This window comes from Pyrus communis, chromosome 10, assembly GCF_963583255.1.
Source record: "Pyrus communis chromosome 10, drPyrComm1.1, whole genome shotgun sequence".
Classification (NCBI taxonomy): Eukaryota; Viridiplantae; Streptophyta; class Magnoliopsida; order Rosales; family Rosaceae; genus Pyrus; species Pyrus communis.
Genome location: NC_084812.1, coordinates 21,480,232 through 21,505,941, shown reverse-complemented (window position 1 = coordinate 21,505,941; position 25,710 = coordinate 21,480,232). Strand labels below are relative to the sequence as shown.

The 25,710-nt window shown below is 36.5% G+C and overlaps 1 protein-coding gene, 1 long non-coding RNA gene and 2 pseudogenes across 2 annotated transcripts; 1 reads left to right on the top strand and 3 right to left on the bottom strand.

The window, feature by feature from the left end:
* Positions 1-1,567: 1,567 nt before the first annotated feature.
* Positions 1,568-5,847, bottom strand: LOC137749008 (transcriptional activator DEMETER-like). Its single transcript, XM_068489187.1, has 16 exons — positions 5,354-5,847; positions 5,182-5,224; positions 5,111-5,147; positions 4,908-4,992; positions 4,722-4,813; positions 4,580-4,648; positions 4,414-4,450; positions 4,245-4,327; positions 3,538-3,975; positions 3,222-3,246; positions 3,085-3,142; positions 2,739-2,878; positions 2,589-2,654; positions 2,318-2,432; positions 2,193-2,231; positions 1,568-1,799 (listed from the first exon to the last, which is right to left on the bottom strand). The coding sequence occupies exons 1-16, from the start codon at positions 5,747-5,749 to the stop codon at positions 1,678-1,680; spliced, it is 1,845 nt and encodes a 614-aa protein (XP_068345288.1). The 5' UTR covers positions 5,750-5,847; the 3' UTR covers positions 1,568-1,677.
* A 2,136-nt stretch (positions 5,848-7,983) lies between these two features.
* LOC137747675 (rust resistance kinase Lr10-like) lies at positions 7,984-12,854 on the bottom strand (annotated as a pseudogene).
* A 210-nt stretch (positions 12,855-13,064) lies between these two features.
* LOC137748842 (rust resistance kinase Lr10-like) lies at positions 13,065-15,481 on the top strand (annotated as a pseudogene).
* Positions 15,482-19,831: 4,350 nt separating this feature from the next.
* LOC137746643 (uncharacterized) lies at positions 19,832-20,902 on the bottom strand. Its single transcript, XR_011069890.1, has 3 exons — positions 20,762-20,902; positions 20,591-20,660; positions 19,832-19,906 (listed from the first exon to the last, which is right to left on the bottom strand). It is a non-coding gene; the product is annotated as an uncharacterized lncRNA (long non-coding RNA).
* Between the last annotated feature and the right edge of the window lie 4,808 nt (positions 20,903-25,710).

Sequence of the window (25,710 nt, the reverse complement as noted above, 5' to 3'; positions counted from 1 at the left end):
CCAGTTGGTTTGGTTTGGCTATTCCTTTCTATTGAAAAGGAGTCAGCTGTCTGGCCATGTCACCTTCTTCTAGGCTCCGCTGGACGACACGGCATTCTTGTTTAAGTATAGGCCGGCTGTACTTGTGATAATTCGTTTACCTCAGTCTTTTGCCTTTTCCGCTTTGTATCACTTCATCTAATGTATATTCTGTATTCACGCATCCATACATGTAATTTTTCTTTCTGAAAATATGAGTACACTCCTTGGAATTCAATTTTCTTTAACTAAAACCCATCATGGTAAATTTCTCTAATAAAAACCCAATAATTAGGCTCCAACTAAGCATTATCCATAATTAAGTTTGACTTTGCAAAATTTGTATTTTTGGATGTCTAAATTACCCCTAATAACACATACTTAGGGTCTCTCACTTATTATCTACATTTATTTTACATTATTTCATTCAATTAAATATTTTCAAATACCTCATGGGGATTTGGAAAAAAAAATTAAATGTCATGATTCCTATGTATTTAATAACAAAAATTTACATGATACCAATATTCCTTATATAGTTGTTTTCACATGATGCAAACAAGTAAATTAGTATATCCTACAAATATAAAAAAGTTATTTTATTCAAAATTATCAATATTTTAAATATAACATAGGTAAATTATTTTGCACATATATAATAACAATATAAGTTCCTAGTATGTAATGATACATGCAAAATAATTTACCTACAAAATAAATAAATATTTTTTATTCAAAATTAATTAAATACCAATATTTTGCAATTATATATATATATATATATATATATATATATATATATATATATATATATATAAAACAATTTACCTACAAAATAAAAGAATGTCAATTGATTGCACACTCTATATAATAATAACAAAATATGGCTAGTATATATGTATTATCACATGAAAAATAATTTACCTACAAAATAAATAAACGTTTTTAGCCAATTGATTCAAAATTAATTAATTACATATTATTTTACATAAAAAATATAGATAAATTATTTGCACGCATATATATAATTTTAACAAAATGTGCCTAATACATACATGTAAAATAATTTACCTACAATGATTGTCAAACAAATAAAAGAAATGAAACATATGATGGTAAGAGAAGTATAAAGTAGATAATTTTATAATAATAAGGCACTGATTTCCCAATTATGGTGGATACTTAAATTCATTAACATAATTAGAGTGTTGTGGCACAATTGTAAATAGTTTGAAAATAATAGGTATTTATTTGTTTACATGGCAGTCTACTTCAAATTTGGGTTTTATTTAGATGTTTAAAATGAGATGGGTTTTTTTCAAGGAAATAAGTGTTGCATGGGCTTTTATCTAAGGGACCCTTTTTCTTTTTGTTTATTGACTGCCGAAGAAATCTTCTTCTTTTGGATAGTGACAATGCGACATTTTTCGGAAGGATTGCTCTTTTTTGGGCATTTATTGAAAAATACTAATGCACATACAGGCTACAATCAACTGATCATGAGATCTCACATATTGTGCATGATACTTTGCTATCAGCTGCCTGCCTGTCATATAGTCAACGCTCATCTAGAGGAAAAATAATTGAATGCAATAGAATTTGTTAGTCATTGTTCTTCTCACAGTCAGTCGTGTGATGAAAATCTTCTTTGCACCATGATCAATGCTGTTTCTTCCCTTCATTTTTTGTCCTGGTCAACTTACTTGCAGGAAAATGCAATCTGGGCATTAAGGGTCGTGGTGCTCTTGTTTTTCTTTCAAATCCTCTCACACACACATATCCTGCATATAAATCAATCAGTCAATAAGTAAACTTGTTTGTCACTTTGTACAGCTAAATTACATACACCGGTTTTTAATACAATGTTTTCAACAGTCGCACCAAAATTTCGTCAGATTTCTTTCCCTCTTATTTCCCCTTCTTTTGAAGACACTCAGGACTCGAGAAATCATCAGTCAAATATCTTAATGACCGTCTGGCTAATTACATATAATTGCACTATCAATGATTTGTCTTTTGCATCAAAAATTACAAATTAGTTCAAAGTTTATCATTTACATTTTCTTTTTCTTAAACCATGGTAAGTATACCTTTGTTATATAACTAGTCCTGAGAAGATAACTCATGATAGTTATCGCAAAGTATTATGAAGAACTGAAGTTAGTATCACATACCTCTCCAAAAGCAGTATTGAATTCCCTCTGTTGATAGACCTGGTGGACATAATTATTTTCGTTGTAAGTATACATCTCTAAATGGGATGTGAAAATCGCAACGCTGGTATCTTAATATCACTTACCTCTGAATATTGTCGATACAGAAGTTCCAAAGTATACGGTCCGTCTTGGCAAATTCCATATCCACCCCCTTGGAACATCTATTGGGTTGTGACTAGACTCATGATCTGCGAACATCTGTATCGTGATAGAACTTTGTTTATAAATCTGGAAGTAATGGCTCTAACATTCTGGCTTACAGAAGTGGAGTACAGGATTCTGGACCACTATTAATTTTGTCCAGACTGTGCTCTGTAGATAAACTTCAAGGAGATTAGTTTCAATAAGACTCACCTCATTAACTTGAAAATATGTGCCGTTGAGTGGAAAGCTCCCTCTCATTGCTGTTCTACAAGGTATCTGCAACAAGTTAAATTAAATTTTGGTAAACAAATGCATCTAGTTTATTGTCTTTCACTTATTACAATAATCAATTTTTCTCACCAAAATCGTCCCTCTGACTGTTTGTGAATTTTCTTCTCTTATACTATTACATGAAAAACATGTCTTCTCATTGCACAATTTGTGTTGGTCTTGGGAGCCACACCTGCTTTCTGGTGGTTGAATTGAATTTGCAGTCTCACCTGATATAAATAAAATAAATGTATCACTTAGTAAGATGTACAATATTTCGACTTCATTCATCTGATGTCAAATTTAGCTAGCTCTAGGCCATCCATGCATCTGTATCCCAAGTTCTAACTTGGCTTACCGAATCAAATGCATTAAATTTGAATAGATCTCAAGATCCTCAACAATGTATCTCAGTTCTTTTATGTCTGGAGCTTACCTGGTGTCCATATAGCAAGAAGGTAAGGGCTTGGATCATCTGGTTCCCGTCTGTCCATCTGTAAAGTTGAATGGTGATTAATTGAGAATTAGAACGCTTCATGTATTGTAGATATAATATATATAATTTTAACCTACCCCTTTTAAGAGTGGATGTTCATACCTGCATTATACCAGCACAGAATGTACAAGGGTGTCAGAGGATTTACAGTTATGCCTGTATACACATGCTTGTATAGGTATGTGTGCCAAAACTCAGAACGTAAGGCTCCAGGCAGAGAGTTGTTAAAATTCCGTGCAAGAATTCTGACGGTGGCGAATTCAAAATTTAAACGCCAAGTTTGTTTTCCTAGATTGAACATGCTGTGGACTTTGGCCCTCCTATATTTCAGTTTGTGTTCAGTGTTTTGCAAGGAATATGTGGGTTTGTGACTATAGGATGAAATGTACTTACACTTGGTGCTCTGTTCGTAGTCGACTGACATTCTTTAGCTTGGGTGCAGGGATAGAAGCAGCTTCCGAAGTCAAGGAAACTAAAGCCTTGGACATGTCACCTTCTTGAAGCTCCATCTTCTCTTGCATATAGTTTTGTAATGTCGATGTAAACTGTTCCATGCTGAGTTTGATGGTAGGATTCTCATCTGGATCCTCATAGAACAAGTCCTCGATGTCACTTTGTGATAGCTCAGCGAACTCTTGTTCTGGGGATGCTGGTTCCTCAATGATTGGTTCACACTTGTTAATCTCAACACCTGCTATCTGGAGTGAGTTGATTTCAGGTGGAGGCAGTGACGTGGGAGTGACAGCTACTGTAGGGTTTATCCCGGCTGTAATTGGAACACTTGAATTCACAATGCTCTTTTCTTCTGGACCTGGCAGGGCAAGCCTTGCACTGCACCAAACATGGTTGGTATCAATTTTCTCAGTACAATCTCCTAATTGTTCCACGTGATTAGTGAAACGTAGAGTTATACAACTATAGATTCTCCATGAAACCATCTACAATTCTTAGTTCCTTATAAATTTCTGATTATTATGTAATTGACCCTGAATCCCGTGTCTCGAGGTATCTGGAGATTCTGATAACTTGCTACAATGTATTTTTTTTCCTGCACAGTGGCAGCAATATATATGTAAATTATCAGAGATTATTGTTCAAACCTTGCAAAAGCACTTGCAAAGTGTCTGCATTCTCCTCTCATTGGACATGCATTGCAATTTGGTTTACTCTTTGTGCAGAAAACCTGCATAACGATCAAAATATGAGGTACTTAATTTATTTTTGTTTGATCACAGATAATATTTCTAACTGGTGAAACAGCATGCATACCTTTTCAAATGTAATCATCTGGTAGCGCAGCTCATAACTATGGTTCAATAGTCAATTAATCAGTAAAAGCATAAGTCGACAAATATAAATAAAATTACATGAACTTTTGCACTTGAAAGTAGTGCTCTCAAATTTATATGAAAAGTTTATGAAGCTATGAGCTTACAGGGTTCGTTGATCAATTTTGCATAATCTTGGCCATAGATACTTTTGAATTGATTCCAGCATTGGGTACCTAGAGGGAATACGGTTAGCATTTTCCAGTACTGGAAAAGTAAGCATTCATTTACCAAACTATCATTTCTTACATTTCTAGGAGGTGTAACTGGAGTGATTCAGGTAATGGTTGGAGGGGGACCCATCCCAGTCTTACTGCTATCCTTCCAACATTAGTATCAACCTATATTGAGCAAAGAACATATAATTTCATTGATTTTAAGATATCCCCAGGCTCTTGTAACATAATTAGTATTTAGTAGTCGCATAATTGTTACCGGGAAAGCAAGGTGGTGAAGTGTTAAAAGCCGGACACACTCCACACTTTTCAAGCCCAAGCCTTGTATGCTTAATAGATAATCCCTGCAGGAAAATCATTAGTGATAACTGTATACAAAACCTGATGAATAATGGCCTTCTTAATGGCATAAAGGGGGTAGCTGCAACGTTCTATAAGATAATGAATTGTGGAATGACTTACTTTGCTTTATCAGGGGGAACATCTCTTAACCATTCCATGTATGCTTAACATCTCTTAACATCTCTTAATGAATTGTATGCTTCCATGTTCTTTAACCAGTCGGTTTAGGAATTCCTACAAACATTGTGCAACCAGTGTTATCGCGAGGGATAGTCTTAACCTATCAAGTGATGTTATCTGGAGAAAATTAACGATGCAATGAACAAGCATGAAGTCTTGGACTGAATACTAATAGTAGAGTACCTGGATCCGTTCTGCTAGCATGATGTTCATCCCTCGTTCCTTGATTGCCTCAGAAATTTCTTTGACATTAGCATTTTTGAGTGCTTCATAATCCAGTGAGTCCATTGTGTCTTTATTTCTTTCCTTTTTTCTACCATTGGCTTGCACCTGCTTTCTCAAGATGTCCCAGTCAACTGCAGTCTTTTTCTCGCTGTCCGCCTTTCCTTTTCTTCTTTTTGAAGTATGTGTACTTGTCTCATTATGTGACTGACCATGAGAAAACAGTTGCTCCTGTAAATTTGAATCAACTGATTGATTTTCCATGAGTATATGCTTACCATCAGCGTCGTTGATAGATTTTTTGCTGAGCTCACTGACATTATTGACATGCTTTATGCTACCACTCTTATTTCCCATAAGTGGTTCAGTATGTTTTCCAGGCTCTCTGACTGACGTGTTTTCTAATGGGAAGGTTAGGTTCCCCTCACGCTGATTACTATAGATGGAACAATGATGTCCAGTGCTTGGCCTTTTTACAGAACTATTATTCAGGTCTGTTGAGTGCTGTCTGAACAATGCATACAGGTCCACAGATGGCATTTCTTGAGAACTCCACAGACTACTCTGTTGCATAGAGGAATTAACAACACTTCCTAACAGTTGTTCATAGACAAGTTATTAAGAGGATTACAAATCAGTTCATAGACAAGTTAGGCCTAGGAACTGTTTTTAAAGAGGGGAAATAGATCATCTCCGGATCCCTTTCACCAACTCGACTCTATCAATCAATCTGGATCCTTGAAATTTGATTCAACGGTTAAAAACAGAGGGCATCTTTAAAAGTTATAATAATTTTAGCCGTTTGATCAAAATTTCAAGGGCTCGGATTGATTGATAGGGTGAATTTGGTGGAAAAGATCAGGAGAGGATCTCTTACCTTAACGGAAAGCTATCTTTTGCTGGTCCTCAATAGTTCTAAGGAAAGAGAGATATTTTAGTGTGTTCGGAAAACGATGTGGTAAACCACATGATGTTATACAATTGGAAGGGGAGATCCGTAAGAGTTCATAAATAAAGTGGGAACAATGGGTCACATCAACCATGCTATTCCCTTGGTTGGCTTCTGCGTTGATGGATTTAGACGAGCTTTTGTTCATTAGATCACTACATGATTTCATTTCATCAGCAGACAATAACAAAAAATTTCTTGGTTGGGATAAGCTGCAAGATCTAGCTATTTGCCAAAGGAATTGAATATCTTCACCAAGGACGTGATCAACAAATCTTCCCTTTGGCTTACAATTACAATGATGCTCCAGCTAGTGATAGACATTACGTTCAAGATTCTTAGGAAATTATAACGAGGAGGCTGAGTCCTCCACCAAAGCTATAAACTGGTTGCGCAGTACAAAGCAGGCAGCATTTCAAATAGTAAAGGAAGGATTCTCAGACAGAAAATTTTTTGAGACTGCATTCCACGTCGGGGGAAAAAAGGACCTTACATGTGCTTAAGTAATTAGGCTACTCTCATATTGCCAATTAGTTTTGTGGTAGAACCTTAACTTTCTGCAAAATCTTTTGACCAAGAAATGACTTGGCAAACTAAAAGGTTTCGAATATTGCCACTCCGTACTATAGTCTAATAATATTTCTCTTTACTTGTAAGTAAAAGATCTTAGGTCCGAATCTCGTAGATGGAAAATTCGATACCAAATTAGATTGTCCATTATGTAGCCTAAACTAACCTCCCTCACTTAGTGTAAATATATCGCTGTACTCACAGAAACAAAAATAAAAAAGAAAAGGGTTTCGAAGATTGACCAAGGAGGTCCCTCCCTCCACTAACAAATAACGACCGGAGCCATGTAAGTGCAGCCGGCATGAGCCCGAGAACCAGAATTACCAGCACGAGCGAACAATCATCACAACCAATAATTTCTTGGAACAAAAATTAGAAAATATCGTCTTCATGAATCATACAACGTTGTCCTTCATAAATATGTTAGGGCATGTTGGGTATCTTATTTGAAATGTTTTTATCATTTATCAAAACATTTCTTTTAACATTTCTTAAAAATAATTTTTTTTAAGATTCAAAAACTTGATTGATTTGCGATTTAAAAATTTTAAATCTTACAACTTAAACTAGACAAAAAGATTTAAAAACAGGGGATCGTAAGATAGGGAGAAAGAGGAGAGATGAGGAAATAAAGTAAAAGATGATTGAAGGAAAGAGAAAGAAGAGAGGATCGGACAAGATAGAGAGGAAAATGAGTGAGAAAAAGAACCTAAAAAAAAAAAAAGAGCAGATTGAAGAAGAGACGAAAAAGGTAAAAAAAAAAAAAAAAAAGAGTGAAAGAAGAAAACAGAGATTTGGAGTGAGAGGGAAGGAGGAAGAGAAAAGAAATAAGTGAGTTTAAATTTAAAAACTCTAAAAACTCACTTTTTATGTTTTTAGATAATAAACTATATTTTTAAGTCAGTCTTGAGTTCAGTTTTTTAAAATAGTCCAAATAAATTTTTAAAATCTAAAACTTGAAAATTGTTTTTGAGTTAAAAAAGTTGAATTCAAGTAACGTACCAAACATGTCATTATTTATCCCTGTCATTATTTATCCCTGGAATCATGAAAATATGCCGTACTAAACATATTTAACATCACGTTCAATGTACAAGCAAACAGTACTACTACAAAACCAGAAACATTGCATTGAGATTCAAACTGACAGAGCCTATGCTAGTTGCGTGTCTTCACCTGCCCGTCAAAGAAGATGTTAACTCCGCCTTGGAATATGTTGGATTCAGATTACCATTAGGAGCGCCTACGGGCATCTCTCGTGGATATAGAAGAGGCTCCGGAGGCATTCGAAGTAATTCAACATCTCCTTCCAGCATCTCTAGGACTTCCTTCATTGAAGGCCGATCGCTTGGCTTCAATTGTATACACCACAAGGCGGTTATAATCATTTTTTTTGTTAATTGTTTTTCCTCCTCTACAACTCCTCCCACCTCGAAGTCCTTTCCTTCATTATATTGATTGTAAACCCATGAAGGGAAGTAAAGTTGACTTGAATGCTCTGCCAATGCATTCAAATTCTTCCTTCTGCTTGCCATTTCCATCAACAACATTCCAAAACTATAAACATCCGCTTTAAATGAAACACCGCCAATATTCTTGTAGAATAGCTCAGGAGCCATGTATCCCATTGTACCCCTTGCCGCTGTTAGATACACAATGCTATTATCTACCGGGTATAATTTTGCAAGCCCAAAGTCAGAAATCTTTGGTATGAAATTCTCATCAAGAAGAATGTTGTGAGGCTTGATGTCAAAATGTAATATTTGCATGTCACAACCTTCATGTAGATATTTAATCCCTCGAGCCACTCCAAGAGAAATTTCGTACGTTGTCTTGCAACTTAAAGGGATACTTCCTTCCTTGCAATAAATGTATTTATCAAGAGATCCGTTGAGCATGAAATCATATACCAAAGCACGCTTCGATCCCTCAACACAATAACCAACAAGCTGAACCACATTAACATGGTGAATCCTCCCAATAGTATTTACCTCGCTGATGAAATCTTGTCCATTGCCTTTGGGCTTATCCAACATCTTAATTGCCCCAAAACGTCCACTCCGTAACCTTGCTTTGAATACTGATCCATACCCTCCTTCACCAAGTTTTTCTTTAAATTTGTTAGACATCTTCTTGATGTTCGAGTACGAATACCTTATTGGCACAAAATTCTTTTCACCATGCAAAAATTCTTCTATGGAGTTGTACATTGACAAATGTCTTCTTTTCCATGTATAGATCAAAAACGCAGTCACGAATGGTGCCCCAAATAGAAATTTTGCCACGCCAAATAGTACTGAACATTGGAGTAAATCACAAAATACATCATGAGAAACGAAATTGACTTGTTGCCTTGGATCAAAGTATATGCTCAATATTGGATATCATATATATATCAGCAAAGCTCTTACCGAAATAATAGAGTATATACAATGTAACACCTGCGTTTAGAACAGAACGAAGAGTAAAACAAACTTGATTAGAGCTTGAACTTTGCAAAGTGAATATTGTGAAGAACATTAAATACCCAAGAAATACAAGAAGATATATTAACAAAATCAAAGAGAAATAACTAGCTAGCTTTCGAAGTGCAAAGCATTATTATAGATAAAAATTTCTGTTAAGCCATCATAGATATAGCCCCTAATAAATTATGGGAGCTATTTTGGTTTCCAATTTCTGATAGGCCATCATTCAAAAATTTCTGATAAGCCATCATACATATACCCTGGAGGTAGTTACGTACGCACACCTGGATTAACATTGAAATTTGTTGCAGTTTTTCATATCCATAGAGGATGCACTATATTATTTGTTAGGTACATGTTTATGTGATTGATTAAATACCACTCTTGTAAGGTGTAACAAAAATATAGTGTAATTAAAGAAAGTCTGGGGCTCTTAGTACCAGTTTGGTGCAGCTGAAATTATAAAAAAAATGCAGGTATGAAAAACGTTGGGGTCTTTTTAGTGTTTGGTAAACACTCTAAAACCAGCTTTTTTAAATTGAGGGTGAACAAAAAGACTAAAAGCTCATGCAGCAAAACATAGCTTTGAAAATCTAGCCCTTTTCCAAAACATGCAGAGCAACAGTGCATGTTTAATGAAACTTTCCTACACCCTCGTTAGTTTTTCAAAATGAGTCCTTGTCCCTGCAACAAAATGGAAGGATCTATTTCCTACTCCCTCGTTCTCCCCCCGCATCAGACCCCTAGGACCGCCGCCGTCCATCCCACTCCCGCTCAACACCACCACCACCACCACCACTGCACCAACGACTATCCCTCTCCTCCTTCTAGATCCTACACACAATCAAATGCGACGATTAAACAGTAATTAAATTTAGAAAACAACCCAGAAATTAATTTAATTGACAGAAATGCTTAGGGTGAGAAAGGGACCATGATTTCTTCAGTAGCAGGATTGATGATTCTCATAGGCAAGGACTTCACCAAATTAACACCCAATAAATTAATAAGATGCCAAACAATCTTACCTGTACCACACAAAGAAATTTACCAAATTCAACAAAAAAACCCTAAGTTAAAACCAAAAAACAAACCTTTTATTTATTTACTTTTATACCTCAACAACCTTGTCCATCCTGACAAGGGAGAAGCCGTATCTGAAGAGCATGAGGAGTGAATTGGAAACCAAAACACTCTCATCAGCAAAGGGAAGCTTTGATTTGAAGCGCAGAATAGAGGAGGAGGGGATTTTGACGACAAGGTTGAGGATATTGGTGTAGTTCAAAGCGTGCAAGTTCCTGGAGTGGAGAATGGAGGCGCCGGCCTCAAAGGTGTGGGTGGAGATGTTGACGGTGGCCATGCGACCACTGACGACGGGGTTGCTCTCGAAGATCCAGTGAAGTCGAGAATTGAGATGAGGGAGGAATAGTGGCGGAGAAAATGAGGAACAGGAGAGAGAGTGAAAATAGGAGAGATTATAAATAATAAATAAAATAAATTATTATTTTATAATTTAATATTATACTATTTTCAGACATTTACATGACTACAGTCTACAACACTTGAATACTATATTTTTTTTGTTAAAATACTTCGATGTTTTGGATTTAACATCTTCTTTATAAATGTTCATAGAGTTCACAACATGTCTGAATATTTGGATATCAATTCAAATTGATGAAGGGGTGTAAGCCAAAGGGTCAAACCAATTCAAAAGCAATATAAGAACTCTCGAAATAGAGGATAAATTAAATGTCATATAATCTCCCATATATAAATCTCTTACCTGGAATCAGTGCCCATAGCAATCGGAAAAAACCTGCAGTGGCAAAGAGGGAAAAATGTAAAATACTTGGGTCCACACACGTTGATTTTAAATTAAAATTTCAAACTTTGATTTATTTTTTTATTTTTTTACATTAGTAAGTTAAATGTTAGATTAGCCACTGACAGAATTTGAACTCATGTCATCATGTAAGAGCATAATACATTTTCACCACTATGGTAAATGGTCACTTGCTCAAACTTTTTATTTCTTTGCCTAACATATTTCGTCATCTCTAATGGTCCACAAGCTAAAAGATGACATACTGGTCAAATGTAGCCCCCTTCTTAGCCTTTTTTGGTGCCCAACTACTTAGTTACAATAATTGATTCAAATTCAATGACTAGTTTTAAAAACATCCAAAAGTAGTTTACTTAAATTAACCAATAAATTTAAAATATAAGTTTAAAACTAATAAATTATTAAATGGCTATGTTTAGTCTCTTCAATTGAAGAAGTTATATGAAATTAGCCTAACATTTTTATTTAAATATAAGTTTTTACAGAGCTATCTATTTAGCTCTTTTAGTTGAAGATGACCAAAAAAGAGACAAAGGATGACCATGGCCTTGCAATTTTAGTTTAGGAAAATTAATGAAAAAGGCTTGAAAACTTTAAGTTTTAACGATAAGGGCAAAATAAAAGGTAAAGTGAATAGTATCAGGATTAACCTTTTAGTGTAAAAATGTAGTTTTTCGTTAAAGTGAACAGTATTATAGGTCTTTCGTTAAACCTCCCTTTTAATTTTAATTTTATTTATTTTATAGGAATGAATTTCCTACAAAAGATGATAATGAAGTAAAAAAGAAAATTGAGATTTATTCCTTACTCACCTGGAACGCTCTGCGGATAACACCTGTAATGCCACAACCAGGAATAAGGGTTATATTGAAGCTCAAATCCATAAACCAGAGAATTGTGTATGGATTTATAAGAAGCGTTGTAGCCCTCGAACAAGTAGGCATAAGTCATTCGCTCTATGCTGCAACCGTCCTTCATCTGACCTACCTCTAAAGATCCAATTTTGACATAGCCATACGATTTTGGTTGGGATGACGACATCGACGAAGATGAAGTAGAAGCAGATTGAACAGGAAAACATGGAGCAGCGTCCACGTAAAGAGATGAATTCATTTGACGCGGACACTTGAAAAATGTTAAATTTGTTGCGCCAATTTCCGTACATATCGCTGATGAATCTGTTGATGATGCTGTACAATTCCCAGGTGTCGTCGGAATTTGGAAATACCAAGGAAGAGACAGAGAATGAAGAGGAAGGGCGGAGCAATTGCTCTTGTCAAGGCCCGGATCGACAACTCGGATTGTTTGGTTATGGTAGTTGATTGCCTGTACGTAGAAATCGCCAGATAAAGGTATGTTTAGTATGGTTTTGTTGTTCTCACAAGACAGAGTGTATGGTGAGTCGCCGCAGTGGCCCAAAAGGGTACGAACTTTTAGTTGAAAAGGGTGGCTTATATTGCGGATATGGCCGCAGGAAGAGGTACACTTTGGCCGGGTGGCGTTACAAATGGATTGAGGGGATAAGCTAAAAACAATAAAAGCTGCAATTAAAAACCGCATAGACAAGGAGGAGGAAGAGGAGGACCTTCCACTCATTCCCATGGAGAAAAATATCAGCGAGGTTTGACACAGAAAGTGCGTAACAATACAAATAATTTATATATAAGCACAAGAAAAGATTTTACACGTGTAAAGGTAAAGGGGAATGACTCTCTCTTTCCGCTGTGGAATTAAGTATTGACCAAAACAGTAAATACATTCTAGGCTTCCGTGACGTGGTCTTTGGGGTAAACCCGTAGATCAATTACATTTTGTGCTAAACTATTAACATTTATTTGTTCTTCTGCTTGGAAAAAAAATACCTCAGAAATGCAGCAGCTACAGCTCAATCTCTCTTGGGTTCGCATATTCTCAATGACTTTGTTAACATTGCTCGGAGCAACCCAGAATGCCTATGCTTGTGAAAAATCCAAATGCGGGGATGATGGCGAGGCCATCCATATTCTGTTTCACCGTGGACATCACTGTAGTCCGACATCTGATTGCCATGCGAATGAGGGTGACTACGGACAGGAGCACCGAGTGGTAGTGGTGAAATTCTTGGTGAAACGCATAGATTACAAGCGTCAGGAAGTCCAAGTCTATCAACCGCGTAATTGCCTGCTGTTAAAGCCTTTAGAAGTTGATAACATCAACATCTCATTGCCAGCCTCTCAATTCTACTTCCGAGAATCCATGCCTTCCAACGCTACCTTATTCCACTGCCCTGCTGAAAGAGAGTTAAAAGGTGCTAAGGTCCCCTGCATTAGTGGCCCTGGCTACAGAGTTTATGCCATTGAATCTTCCGGCAAAACTACGCAGTATCCGCTCCTAGAGTCGTGTACAAAGATGTACGATGTTTTGTTGATTCCACAGATGTACTATTATGGTCTTGAGGGTACTAATTTGAAATGGAAGAAACCAAATTGTAAAGAGTGTGAGGCAGAGGGCAACAAGTGTAGAATCAAGTACAATCACACCAACACTGAAATTCAATGTGTTAGCTTGAGCAAACCTAGTAAGTCTGCCTATATTTTCAATCTTGGTTTTATTTTACATATATTCTGCTATATTATTGCACTTGCTGCTTACTTATCTACCAAGCATCCGACTGAACATATTTCAAATAACTAGATGCAACGCATTTGATATGAATTTCAAATGACTAGGCAAAGAGTAATTTGTTTTCTTCTATTACTAAATTTGTCCGAGCAGTAGATCATCACTATTACTAAATTTGTCAATGCTTTTTTCAGGTCTAACAAGGAAATTAGTGGCCGCAGGTGAGTAGTCTGACGGCTTTTTATTATATTTCATGTCTAGCTAGACCGTCGGGAATATTATTATTTACTCAAGGATTTGTTTGATTCAGGTACAACCCTGGGATCATTTGTTGTATTACTACTGGTCGTTGCAGCCTATCGTGTCTATAGGTCTAATCGAAAAGAAAAGGAGAGTCAATTGAAGATTGAAAAGTTTTTAGAAGATTACAACGCTCACAAACCAAGCAAGTATTCCTATGCAGATATTAAGAGGATCACAAACCAATTCCAGGACAAGTTAGGCCAAGGAGCCTATGGAACTGTTTTCAAAGGAAAACTTTCTTCTGAATGCTTTGTTGCTGTAAAAGTTCTCAATAGTTCCAACGGAAATGGGGAAGATTTCATAAAGGAAGTTGGAATGATGGGAAGTATCCACCATGTCAACGTGGTTCGTTTGGTTGGTTTCTGTGCTGATGGGTTTAACAGAGCTCTCGTTTATGAGTTCTTCGCCAATGGTTCACTGCACGATTTCATTTCATCAGCGGACAATAACAATCGTTTTCTTGGTTGGGACAAGTTGCAAGATATTGCTCTTGCTATAGCCAAGGGAATTATTATCTTCATCAGGAATGTGATCAACGAATCCTCCATTTCGACATCAAGCCTCATAATGTTTTATTAGACGACAATTTCACTCCAAAAATTTCTGATTTTGGTTTGGCCAAGTTGTGTTCTAAGGATCAAAGCATAGTGTCCATGACTACAGCTAGAGGGACTATGGGCTACATTGCACATGAAGTGTTCTCCAGGAACTTTGGAAATGTGTCCTATAAGTCGGACGTCTATAGTTTTGGAATGCTGCTGCTTGAGATGGTAGGGGGAAGGAAGAATATTGATTCAACCTCAGCAATCCCAACTGAAATTTACTATCCAGAATGGATCTATAATCTTCTAGAAGAAGGAGATGACCTACGGATCCATCTTGGGGAGGAAGGAGATGGTAAAACACCCAAGAAACTCGCAATTGTAGGGCTCTGGTGCATCCAATGGCACCCAGCGGGTCGTCCTTCCATGAAAGAAGTTGTTCAAATGCTGGAAGGAGGAGAAAACTTAACCATGCCTCCCAATCCTTTTGCATCTACAGGTCCTGCACGAACAAATGCAACTACACCTGCAAGAAATCTAAACATTCAGTTAGAAGCTATTGCTGAATTAGAGTAACATATCTACTTAGATATATAGATAGATATGTGCGCGCGCACTTACGTATGTTACTAAGGACTCATGAGAAGTGTAACCATTGTACCTAAGTACCATATGTGCTCGATAGCTCGAGGTGTTTGTCTGACTACGTAAGTACATTCGAGGTTTGTTGGATTGCTTGGTTTTTCACTTGAAACCAATGGCTGGCCAATATGTATCACTTTTCCACTAAACTTTTATGCAAAAATCTTTCCTCAAGTTTTTACACCACAGTTCTTAACTAGCTTCAATAGACATATTGTTGCCATGCTTGCTTAGTCATGATCCTTCAAAGTTTCTAGGTTCTCAGTTTCCCATTTAAATTGATATGTTTTGTAACATTCTTTTTTGTTTTAGTACTTTTACAAACTGAGAGCAATAATTCCGCAACTTAGTGAGATTGGAATGATGAATTATTAGTGAGAATTTACTTTTTCTTGAACAATAATCACTTTCGGATGAGTTACATTACCAACTAGAGAGATTGGTCTAGTCGCATCTCTTTCAGAATGTTGAAATACGTTTCAAGTTTAATCCGTACCTCAACCAAAATCAAATAAGATATTGTTGATTATATATTGATTTATATGAGGAAATAAATAAACTACTAGAAATGAAACTGTTAACAAGTATTTGATTGTTCTAATAATTAAGATCTTATTTTTCAACACATTGCGCTTCTAAGTGTAAATTTTTTTTTCTTTTTTTTTATTGTAGATTACCATAGAATATCGACGTCCAAGTGAAGTGGGCTCTTACCATTGGCCTGCAAGGCGCACAACCATCATTATAATAGATTCGAATTTGTTGACTAGTACAAGGCAAATAATAGAGCCACTTGCCTAATCGCATGCGGCACAGTTAGCTTTTCAGTTTTCACTCATATGAGTTCTCCATTGGACCCACGAGCAAATTTGTCATTTCATCAAGCTACATCTTGTTTTGCCTACCGCATTATTGAACTCCATAAGCAAATTTTTTGTTTCCGTCTGGTTATATAACTTATAAGCAAATTTAAAGAGTGTTACAACATTAGTCATGTAAATGGGTGATGTAGCAACAAAAGAATATCTCTCAGATTATTAGTGCTAAAATCAAACATAGTTCAACTATATCATTACATGATTCTCCCCCGGGAAATGTTTCTTTCTTAGTGCCATTGTCCTTGTTAGAGGCTGCTAACAGACAGTATTTATATAATGATTTTGTATGTTTGTGCGAGATTTGACTTCTCAACCAAACTTTGAGTACAGAATAGGATGCTGGTTCGGTTAGGTACTTTTTTATGCCTAAAGAACTGAGAAGTTTGAGTTTTCTCTATGTTGTGCTTGCCTATAACGTACATTAACCTTGGGACCACCTAAATTCTATTAATATAGCAAGATATCATTTATCAATAAATTTGGTAATTTACTAAGATTATTTATAGTAGTAAGGAAGGTAAATTTCATACCCCAATAGGATTACAACTCTAATATGATAATATCTAAAGATAAGATATGGTAAAATCCCACAAGCATATCCTATGATTTAATAAGATTTACATGATCACATTCCTAAACTATTAGGACTGTAACATATAGTTGATTTTTAAGTCTTTTGGAGAAAATGAGAGTTGCAGATTTGCAGCTAGAATAATATAATTTCTACTTCGGAATTTTGTTTGGTTTCCGTAGAATGAGGATGTTGATGGGTGTAAAAGTTGAACAATCAAATTGCAACAATTTTGGAAAAAATCAACTCAATATTTAACGGTACGTTGATTGATGTATCACATTCGTGTGAAGAACAACATTAATATCATAGGGTGTGACATCCACTAAAAGAAAAAAAAATGTAATAATTTACAGAAAACAAGAATTCTCATTTTCTAAATCGTAGAGTATTTGTTGACTTTTAACTTTTTTGGGGAAACGAGATTGTAGGTTTGCAATGGGAATAGTGAATTTTTCACTTTGGAATTTTGTTTTGCATCCAGAGGATGAGGATATTGATGGGGTATAAAAGTTGAACTTATGAAATTTCAACAATTTTGAAAAATCAACTAACCATTTAAGAATACGCTGATTGATTTGTCACGTTAATTTGAAGAATGACACTGAAATCCTAGAGTGAGACATTTATTAAATGCAAAAAAAAAAAAAAAATGTAATGGTTTAGAAGAAGCAAGAATTCTCATTTTCGAAATAGTAGGGTACTCATTGACACAAGACTTAAAATAGAAGAAAAATATTTTAATTAACTTTTCAGTCTTTTGGGTGTGTCTTTATTTATAGTAGTAAGGGAGGTAAATTTCATACTCCAATAGGATAATATCTAAAGATAAGATATGGTAGAATCCCACAAAGATATCCCAAGATTTAATAGGATTTACACAATAACATTTCTAAACTATTATGACTGCAACATATAGTTGATTTTTAAGTCTTTTTGGAAAAATGATAGTTGCAGATTTTTGCAGCTAGAATAATATAATTTCTACTTTGGAATTTTGTTTGGTTTCCGGAGAATGAGGATGTTGATGGGTGTAAAAGTTGAACAAATCAAATTGCAATAATTATAGAAAAATCAACTCATTATTTAACAGTATGTTGATTGACGTGTCACATTCATGTGAAGAACGACGTTAAAATCTTAGTGTGTGGCATCCATTAAAAGAAAAAAAATATGTAATCATTTAGAGAAAACAAGAATTCTCATTTTCTAAATTGTAGAGTATTCATTGACTTTTAAGTCTTTTGGGGAAATGAGAATGTAGGTTCGCAGGGAATAATGAATTTTCCAATTTGGAATTTTGTTTTGCGTTCAAAGGATGAGGATGTTGATGGGGTATAAAAGTTGAACTGATGAAATTTCAACAATTTTGAAAAATCAACTAACTATTTAGGAGCATGTTGATTGTGTCACATTAATTTGAAGGACACTGAAATCATGGAGTGAAACATTCATTAAATGCAAAAAATAAAAATAAAAAAATAAAGAAATAAAAAAAAAGAAAAAAAAATGTAATGGTTTAGAAGAAGCAAGAATTCTCATTTTCAAAATAGTAGGGTACTCATTGACGCAAGACTTAAAATAGAACAAAAATCTTTTTAATTATCTTTTAAGTCTTTTGGGGGAAAAGAGTGGTAGGTTCGCAACTAGAATAATAAAATTTTGACTTTGGAATTCCGTTTGGCGTCTTGAAGGATAAGAATGTTGATTGGAGTATAAAAGTTGAACTCATGAAATTTCAACAATTTGGAAAAATCAACTAACTATTTAAGTTGAACTAATCAAATCTCAACAATTTTAGAAAAATCAACTAATGTGTCAAGTTAATTTGAAGAACGACGTTGAAATCATGGACAATGACATTCATTAAAAGCAAAAGAAAAATGTAATGGTTTAGAAAAACCAAGAATTCTCATTTTTTAAATGGTAGGGTACTAATTGAGTTATAAACATCTCTTTCAGAGTGTTGAAATACATTTCAAGTTTAATCCATATCTCCACCAAAATCAAATAAGAAAATGTTGGCTACACAGTGATCTATACGAGGAAATAAATAAACTACTAGAAATATTTCAAGTTTAATCTGACACGCCCCGACCCCGATATTCCCCAAATACCAGGATAGGCACGTGCTGGCCGACACCGGAAGGTGACGAAAGCCATTTTATTGAGTGCAAATGCTGAAAACAAGGGATAAATAAGACTTATAAATATAAAAGAATAATTAATATGCAAATAAGGACCGTGTTCAGAGCACACCACTAATCTAGAACATTAAAAGAAAATAATATAAAATTGAATGAAACAAAGGAGTGGGTCCTACACCGAGAGGACTCGAAGATGCCGATGCAGAAGTGCCTGGATGTCGGGATTGTATGCCTCGATTCTAAGTCCTGAAGGGGGTGCAAAACAAACATGAGTGGACCAAGTTGATATATACAGTAGTAGTAAAACAGTTATCAACGTACTAACCCCCAGGTTTTATGAAAACACAAATATATAATGATAAACATAGGTTTTCCGAAACCTAGCATGTCGTGCAAGATCTCAAATCATCATTCGCATAAAATAGTAATCACTAGTGAATGTCCAATATAACACTTCAGGCCCCATGCCGGCTCCCCGTCTCTGAGCACACAGTCAGAGGAAAATGCACTTCAGGCCCCTTGCCGGCTCCCCGTCTCTGAGCAGACAGTCAGAGGACAACACACTCCAGGCCCTATGCCAACACCAAACCGTCGCCCGGGACGGACCGGATCTATCCCTACGTCCCGTAGCGGAAAGGACCACTAGGTAAGTACAAAACCAATGAATATACATATATTGAAAATCAACTTCATAGTATAAAGTCATCCATCGTCTATACTATAAAGAGGTGTTCTAAACATGTTCTAAATATCATATCGTCATCCATCAGATATGCTATAAGAACATGGGTTATAGGAAAAATAGTAATAATTCAAACTAGCCTCAGTAAGCATGTTATCTCGTAAAACGTTCATAAACATAATCGTAAAGTCATGCTTTTCTGTGTATGCAATTCTACCATTAAAACATGCATTTTTAGAAGGGGTCCACTCACAGTACTTCGCCGTCGAAGAGCCACGCCACTAGCGAAGACGGAAACACCACAATTAAACGCCCCTAAGCACATAAAAGGTACATTTAGTCAAACTCTACTCAAACGATTGAATTTGGGAAAACGGACATCGGAAACGGGTTCAGAACGTCAAAATTAGCCTAGGAGGGGTCCCGCACGAAACCCAAAAAGGCAACGGTCAAAGTCAACGTTGACCGGTCAAAGTCAAAGTCAACGCTGTCAACGGTCAACGGGTCAATGGGTTTGAGCTTGGATCCGGATTGGGTTAAAGGGTTTGGACTTGGGTTGGATCCGGGTTTGGGCCTAAAGGGTTTGGGTTAGGATAATTGGGTTTAGGTTTTAGGTGGGTTGGGTTTGGGCTTTAACCTCACGGCCCAATGGCCCAATTACAAAGGGTTTTGGGCTTGGTTCACACGGCCCTAAGGCCTAATTTACAAGGGAAATGGGTTTGGGCTACAACCAAGGCCCTAAGGCCTTTTGGGTTTTTAAAATGAAACAAAATAAAAATAAAAAGGAAAAGGTTTAGGGTTTTGGGTTAGGGTAAATGGGTTTAGGTTTGGCAGGAAAGGCCCAAAGGCCTTGGGTTTGGTGGTCGCCGGATTCCAAGGAGGGAGAAGGCCGGACTTCGGCCGGATAATTCCCAAGCTCCGTTGGAGCTCAAAACTCAACCAAAACATGTCATTCAATATACCAAATTGAAGCCCCGAAGGTAAGGAATCGAAATATACCCTTGGTTCCCGTCATCGTGGTCGGAGTTGGCCGGAAAACAGCCTGGAAGCCACGGGTGTCCGCCGGAAACTGGGTAAGATTCAAATGAGTATAACTTCTTCAATACTCAATGAAATTAGGTGAAACAAAAAGGAAAGTTGTAGTACTCAGCGAGACGAAGAGATTGATACCTCGCACGCCGGCCAACTTGCCGTGGTTTTGCCGGAAATTGCCTCGAAAGGGGCGGTGCTCGCCGGAAAACTAGGAAATGTCTCCGAGGTGATTTCTTCGTGGTTTGACGTCCAAAACACAACCACAGGGTTAGAAAAGAGCTATAGGTGTGGGCATGGGTGTGTGTGTGGGTGTGTGTGTGTGTGCGCGTTCTGCTCGGAAGGAGGGAGAAAAAGACAGAGAGAAAGAAAGAGAGAAGAGAGACTGAGAAGACTTTTCAGAAAAAAAGAAAAGAAAGGGAAAGGGAAAGGGAAGGAACCGGAAACAAAAACAGGGGGTGGGCCCCTTGGCTCACCAATTAAGGTTCAAAAACAATTTAAAAAGGAAGGTATCCCCCAAACTTAGTGAAAATACAAAAATACCTATTTTCCTACGTAAATTCCGGGACGGGTTATTGTAAATTATGGCACCCCAGCCTCCACCTCTCGCGATATTGTCTGCTCTGGGCCCAAGGGCCCTCACGGTTTTGTTCTTGTGGGCTTATGTGTCTGCAGTTTCGACCCACAAAAGGCCTCGCGAGAGTTAGAGCTGAGCATACACATATAAGGCCCAGGCTCAACCCTCACCTCGCCGATGTGGGATGTAACAATCCACCCCCCTTAGGGAGCCCGACGCCCTCGTCGGCACACCAAACAAGCGTGAGTCCGGCTCTGATACCAAATTATGGCACCCCAGCCTCCACCTCTCGCGATATTGTCCGCTCTGGGCCCAAGGGCCCTCACGGTTTTGTTCTTGTGGGCTTACGTGTCTGCAGTTTCGACCCACAAAAGGCCTCGCGAGAGTTAGAGCTGAGCATACACATATAAGGCCCAGGCTCAACCCTCACCTCGCCGATGTGGGATGTAACATAATCCATACCTCCACCAAAATCAAATAAGAAAATGTTGGCTACACAGTGATCTATACGAGGAAATAAATAAGCTACTAGAAATATTGGCAACCGTTGAATTCTTCTAAGAGTTGAGAGTTTTTTTTCTTTAATCCACTATATTTTTTTGCTTTTTTTTAATGTAGACTAGGAACATCTTTTATAATCAAAAGAGAAAAAAAGGATGGAAACTACAGAAATTTCTTCAGAGTCAAGATCGTAGTTCCTCTCCAGCTTCCCATGAGGTTTCGCTCCCGTCTTTGTTACCGAATGGTTGAAGGTATGGACGGAGCCAATGAAGGCTCACTAGGGGTATATGCCCCCACTCAAGTAATTCGTTTGTTTAGTTGCAGACTACAATTATATAATATACACGGGTTATCTTTAAAGAAAATATACGTACAACATACATTCATTCTACTTATACTTCATATCAAATATTATATAAGCAATAGTGCTCTTGTTTTGTCATTCAAACCAAAAAAAACCCTCTCCTGCCTAGCATGTACTTATATTTTTCTCATCACTTTGCCACTTTCCACTACTATATTGAAATTTTTGTAACATTGGAATTATGATACATCATCATTTGAAACCATCATTAATATCATATTGCATATAACCATACTATAATAAGTTTTTTTAATTATTTTCGGTTGCCCCCACTAGAAAAAATTTCTGACTTCGTCCCTGGTTGAAGGCCTCTCTTTCAATACAGAGATGTCCAAGTGAAGTGGAATGTAGACGTGGTGCAACCATCACCATTCACCCCAAAAAGTTTGCATGTCAATAAGAAATAAATCAGTCAATTCCTTCCTTCATTTTCCAAATAAATAACTCAATTTCTTGCTGACTAGTATAAGGCAAATAATAGAGCCACTTGCCTAAGCGCATACGGCACAGTCAGCTTTTCACTGATTGAGTTCCATATTGGACCCGTAAGTAAGGAGGATGAGAGTAACGATGTCTATGCCTAAGCGAATCGTTTTCCTTGGAATCCTGCTTGGCATGTAGAGGATGAGGATTGTGATGGGGTTTAAAAGTTGAACTAATCAAATCTCAATAATTTTGGAAAAATCAACTAGCGTCCGGAGAATGAGAATTGTGATGGGGTGTAAAAGTTGAACTAATCAAATCTCAACAATTTTGGAAAAATCAACTAGCTATTTAAGAGAATGTTAATTGATGTGTCACGTTAATCGGAAGAACAATGTTAAAATCATGGAGTGAGACATTCATTAAAAGTAAAAAAAAATGAAATGGTTTAGAAGAAGCAAGAATCCTCATTTTCTAAATGGTAGGGTACTAATTGACGTGGGACTTAAAATAGAAGAAAATTCATGTAGTTAAGTTTTTTGGGGTAAACAAGAGTTGATGGTTCACAACTAGAATAATGAAATTTCCACTTTGGAATCTTGTTTAGCACCCGGAGGATGAGGATTGTGATGGGGTGTAAAAGTTGAACTAATAAAAAAAATCTCAACAATTGTGGAAAAAATCAACTCACTATTTAAGAGTATGTTGATTGATATGTCACGTTAGTTTGAAGAACGACGTTGAAGTTGTGGAGTAAGAGAGAGGAGGAGGTTTAGGTCGAGGGAGCTCGGAAGTTTTAGTTCTTTTTGGCTTGGAGTAAAATGTATGTAATATTAACATCAAACGTGTAATCATTGAACCATAAACTAACATTATGTTTGAACGAGAGAAATAAACTTGGAATTTGAATAAAAGTCAGAATTTATAAATTGACATGTATCAATTCATTTGTTTGAATTCATAAGCATAGAAATTTAGAATTTCCACATGAAAAAAAAAAAAACTTGGAATTTGGGACCTCCAATTCCCAAGTTTAAATTCCATGTAAATAGGTGTCATTTCCCAATTTCTATGATCGGGGGTTAAAAATAACAAATTCTGTATTCAATTCCATTGTTCTTTTAATTTAACCAAACAAGAAAATTCACAAATTCTAGAAAATTAATTTTCGTCATTTTAAAATTCCTTGGTAATCTTAAATTTCTTCATCCAAACATAGTGTAAAAGAATTTGTTTCCAGTCCTTGTTTAAGCATTTAAATTCTAGGTTCCAATTCTTGTTTATCATTATTTATTTTATATTACCTTAGAAGGGAACCGAGTACTAGACATAGCCTAATTCTAACTCATTTCCAATCCTTGTTTAAGCATTTAAATTCTAGGATCTAACGATTAGAGCACTACCATTGTTGAAAAGATCTAGTGGTTTTATCTATTTAACTATAACATGCGTTGTGAGGTTCAATTCTGAACACACTATTTTCACCCAGAAACTATATACACGTGTCAATTATTTGCTGAATACCATGCATATCATCCCACCCAAGTTTTTCTCTTAGCATTTATCATGGATTTGGGATACTCAACACTCATAGAATATCAGTTAGGAATGAAAACTATCGTATCAGTTGCTATAAAAAACTTTGAAAGAAGGATAACTTCACCATGGCTACCAATCCTTTGCCTCTACAGGTCCTGTAAGAATGTACATATGCCCCTAACACTATTGACACACCCCGACCTGTAATGTCCACTAGAACTCCGAATCAAGCTGTGCTGACCGACACCTAGAAGGTGACGAAGCCATAAAGTGTGATAATGCGTAAACTATGAATAATTTAAAACCTAAAAGTGCCTCACTAAACGAGTGCGCGATGAGCGATTATGGACTCATTCACACATGATACAGAGAATAAGTAAAGTACAGCAAAATAGAAATAATGATTATACCATCATAAAAAGCCACCTGTACTGAGAAGTGTCACGAATCCTCATCGATACGGAAACTTTGCTACTAAAATCTGGAGGGCACAAAACATAAAATGTGAGTGGGCGAAAACAAGCTCTTCAAAACCATTACACTTAACAAAAGCAATAACATTTCGCCGTAAAACTTGAATAATTTCTCAGAAAATAGAATACATATCAACATCAAAACTATACTCGGAATAGCAAAATCCACATGTATGCCATTTCCAACATCTCAACATAATAAAATACGTAAACCAGGTGAAATAATTCCATGGAAGTAATATGTCAGCTGAATTCACCTATTGTGACCTATACGACTGAACCTATAGCTCATCCAATATCCAAGTAATATGTCAGTCGGATCCACCTCTTGTGGCCTGTACGACTGAACCCATAGCTCATCACATATCTCTGCACACGAGTCGGAACCACCTCTAGTGGTCTGTACGACAAGACTAGGTGTAAATAAGTACACTCAAGTGCTACGATCACGTGAAGACTGTGCGAATAATCGCGGGTCACCTACGAGTCGGAACCACCTATTGTGGTTTGTACGATAGGAATGTGCACCTACCTTGGATCCAAGGTGAGCGTAAGGTGTGGGAGGTGAACTTCACATGAAGGACTGTGCCCTGGCCACGAACGGGAGCACTAACACCGGGGTGCAAGTTTATGAGCTTAACTACATCTATTATAACATATACCACTCATGGGCAACCTGTACGACAGTGTATGAGTTGCCTATTATTGCAACATGTACGACAAAGTCGGAGTTGCCTAAAACATACATGTAGTCATGCCATAACTCCATCATTTCAACTAATACCATAAACTTACCTGAACTTACCTGGGTGTCCTGTGTTCACCTTTGCACTTCAAAGCGTTAACAAATATAATGTGCAGGTAATATACATATGGATATAACATGATGCCATCTAATACTCAACCATGTCATAGCATTTTCAAGTATATACATATACATAATATGGCATAAAATGCATAAGCTGTAACGCCGTACTCCCGAACTATTATTTTCGGGAATAATTATCAGTGATAAGCCCAACTAGACACTAGTTTAATTAACTATCATTACTTACGTTTCCTTACTTCAATTTCTTGATTCTTCACACATTAATTTATGACCAACATTTAACCACCAAAACATAAGGTTAAATCTCACATTTTCCACCAATGTCCCTCACATTGTTCAATTCCCCAAACAAGGCTATTGTCTCAATTATATAGTCTCATTTAT

Excerpts from the sequence above, each read along its gene's own strand:
- LOC137749008 (XM_068489187.1), bottom strand. The coding sequence starts at position 5,749 with ATGGGAAATAAGAGTGGTAGCATAAAGCATGTCAATAATGTCAGTGAG. Across the intron at positions 4,451-4,579 it reads AAAATTGATCAACGAACCCT|TTATGAGCTGCGCTACCAGA; the intron begins GTAAGCTCATAG and ends ATTGAACCATAG. Across the intron at positions 2,232-2,317 it reads TGTATCGACAATATTCAGAG|GTCTATCAACAGAGGGAATT; the intron begins GTAAGTGATATT and ends TATGTCCACCAG.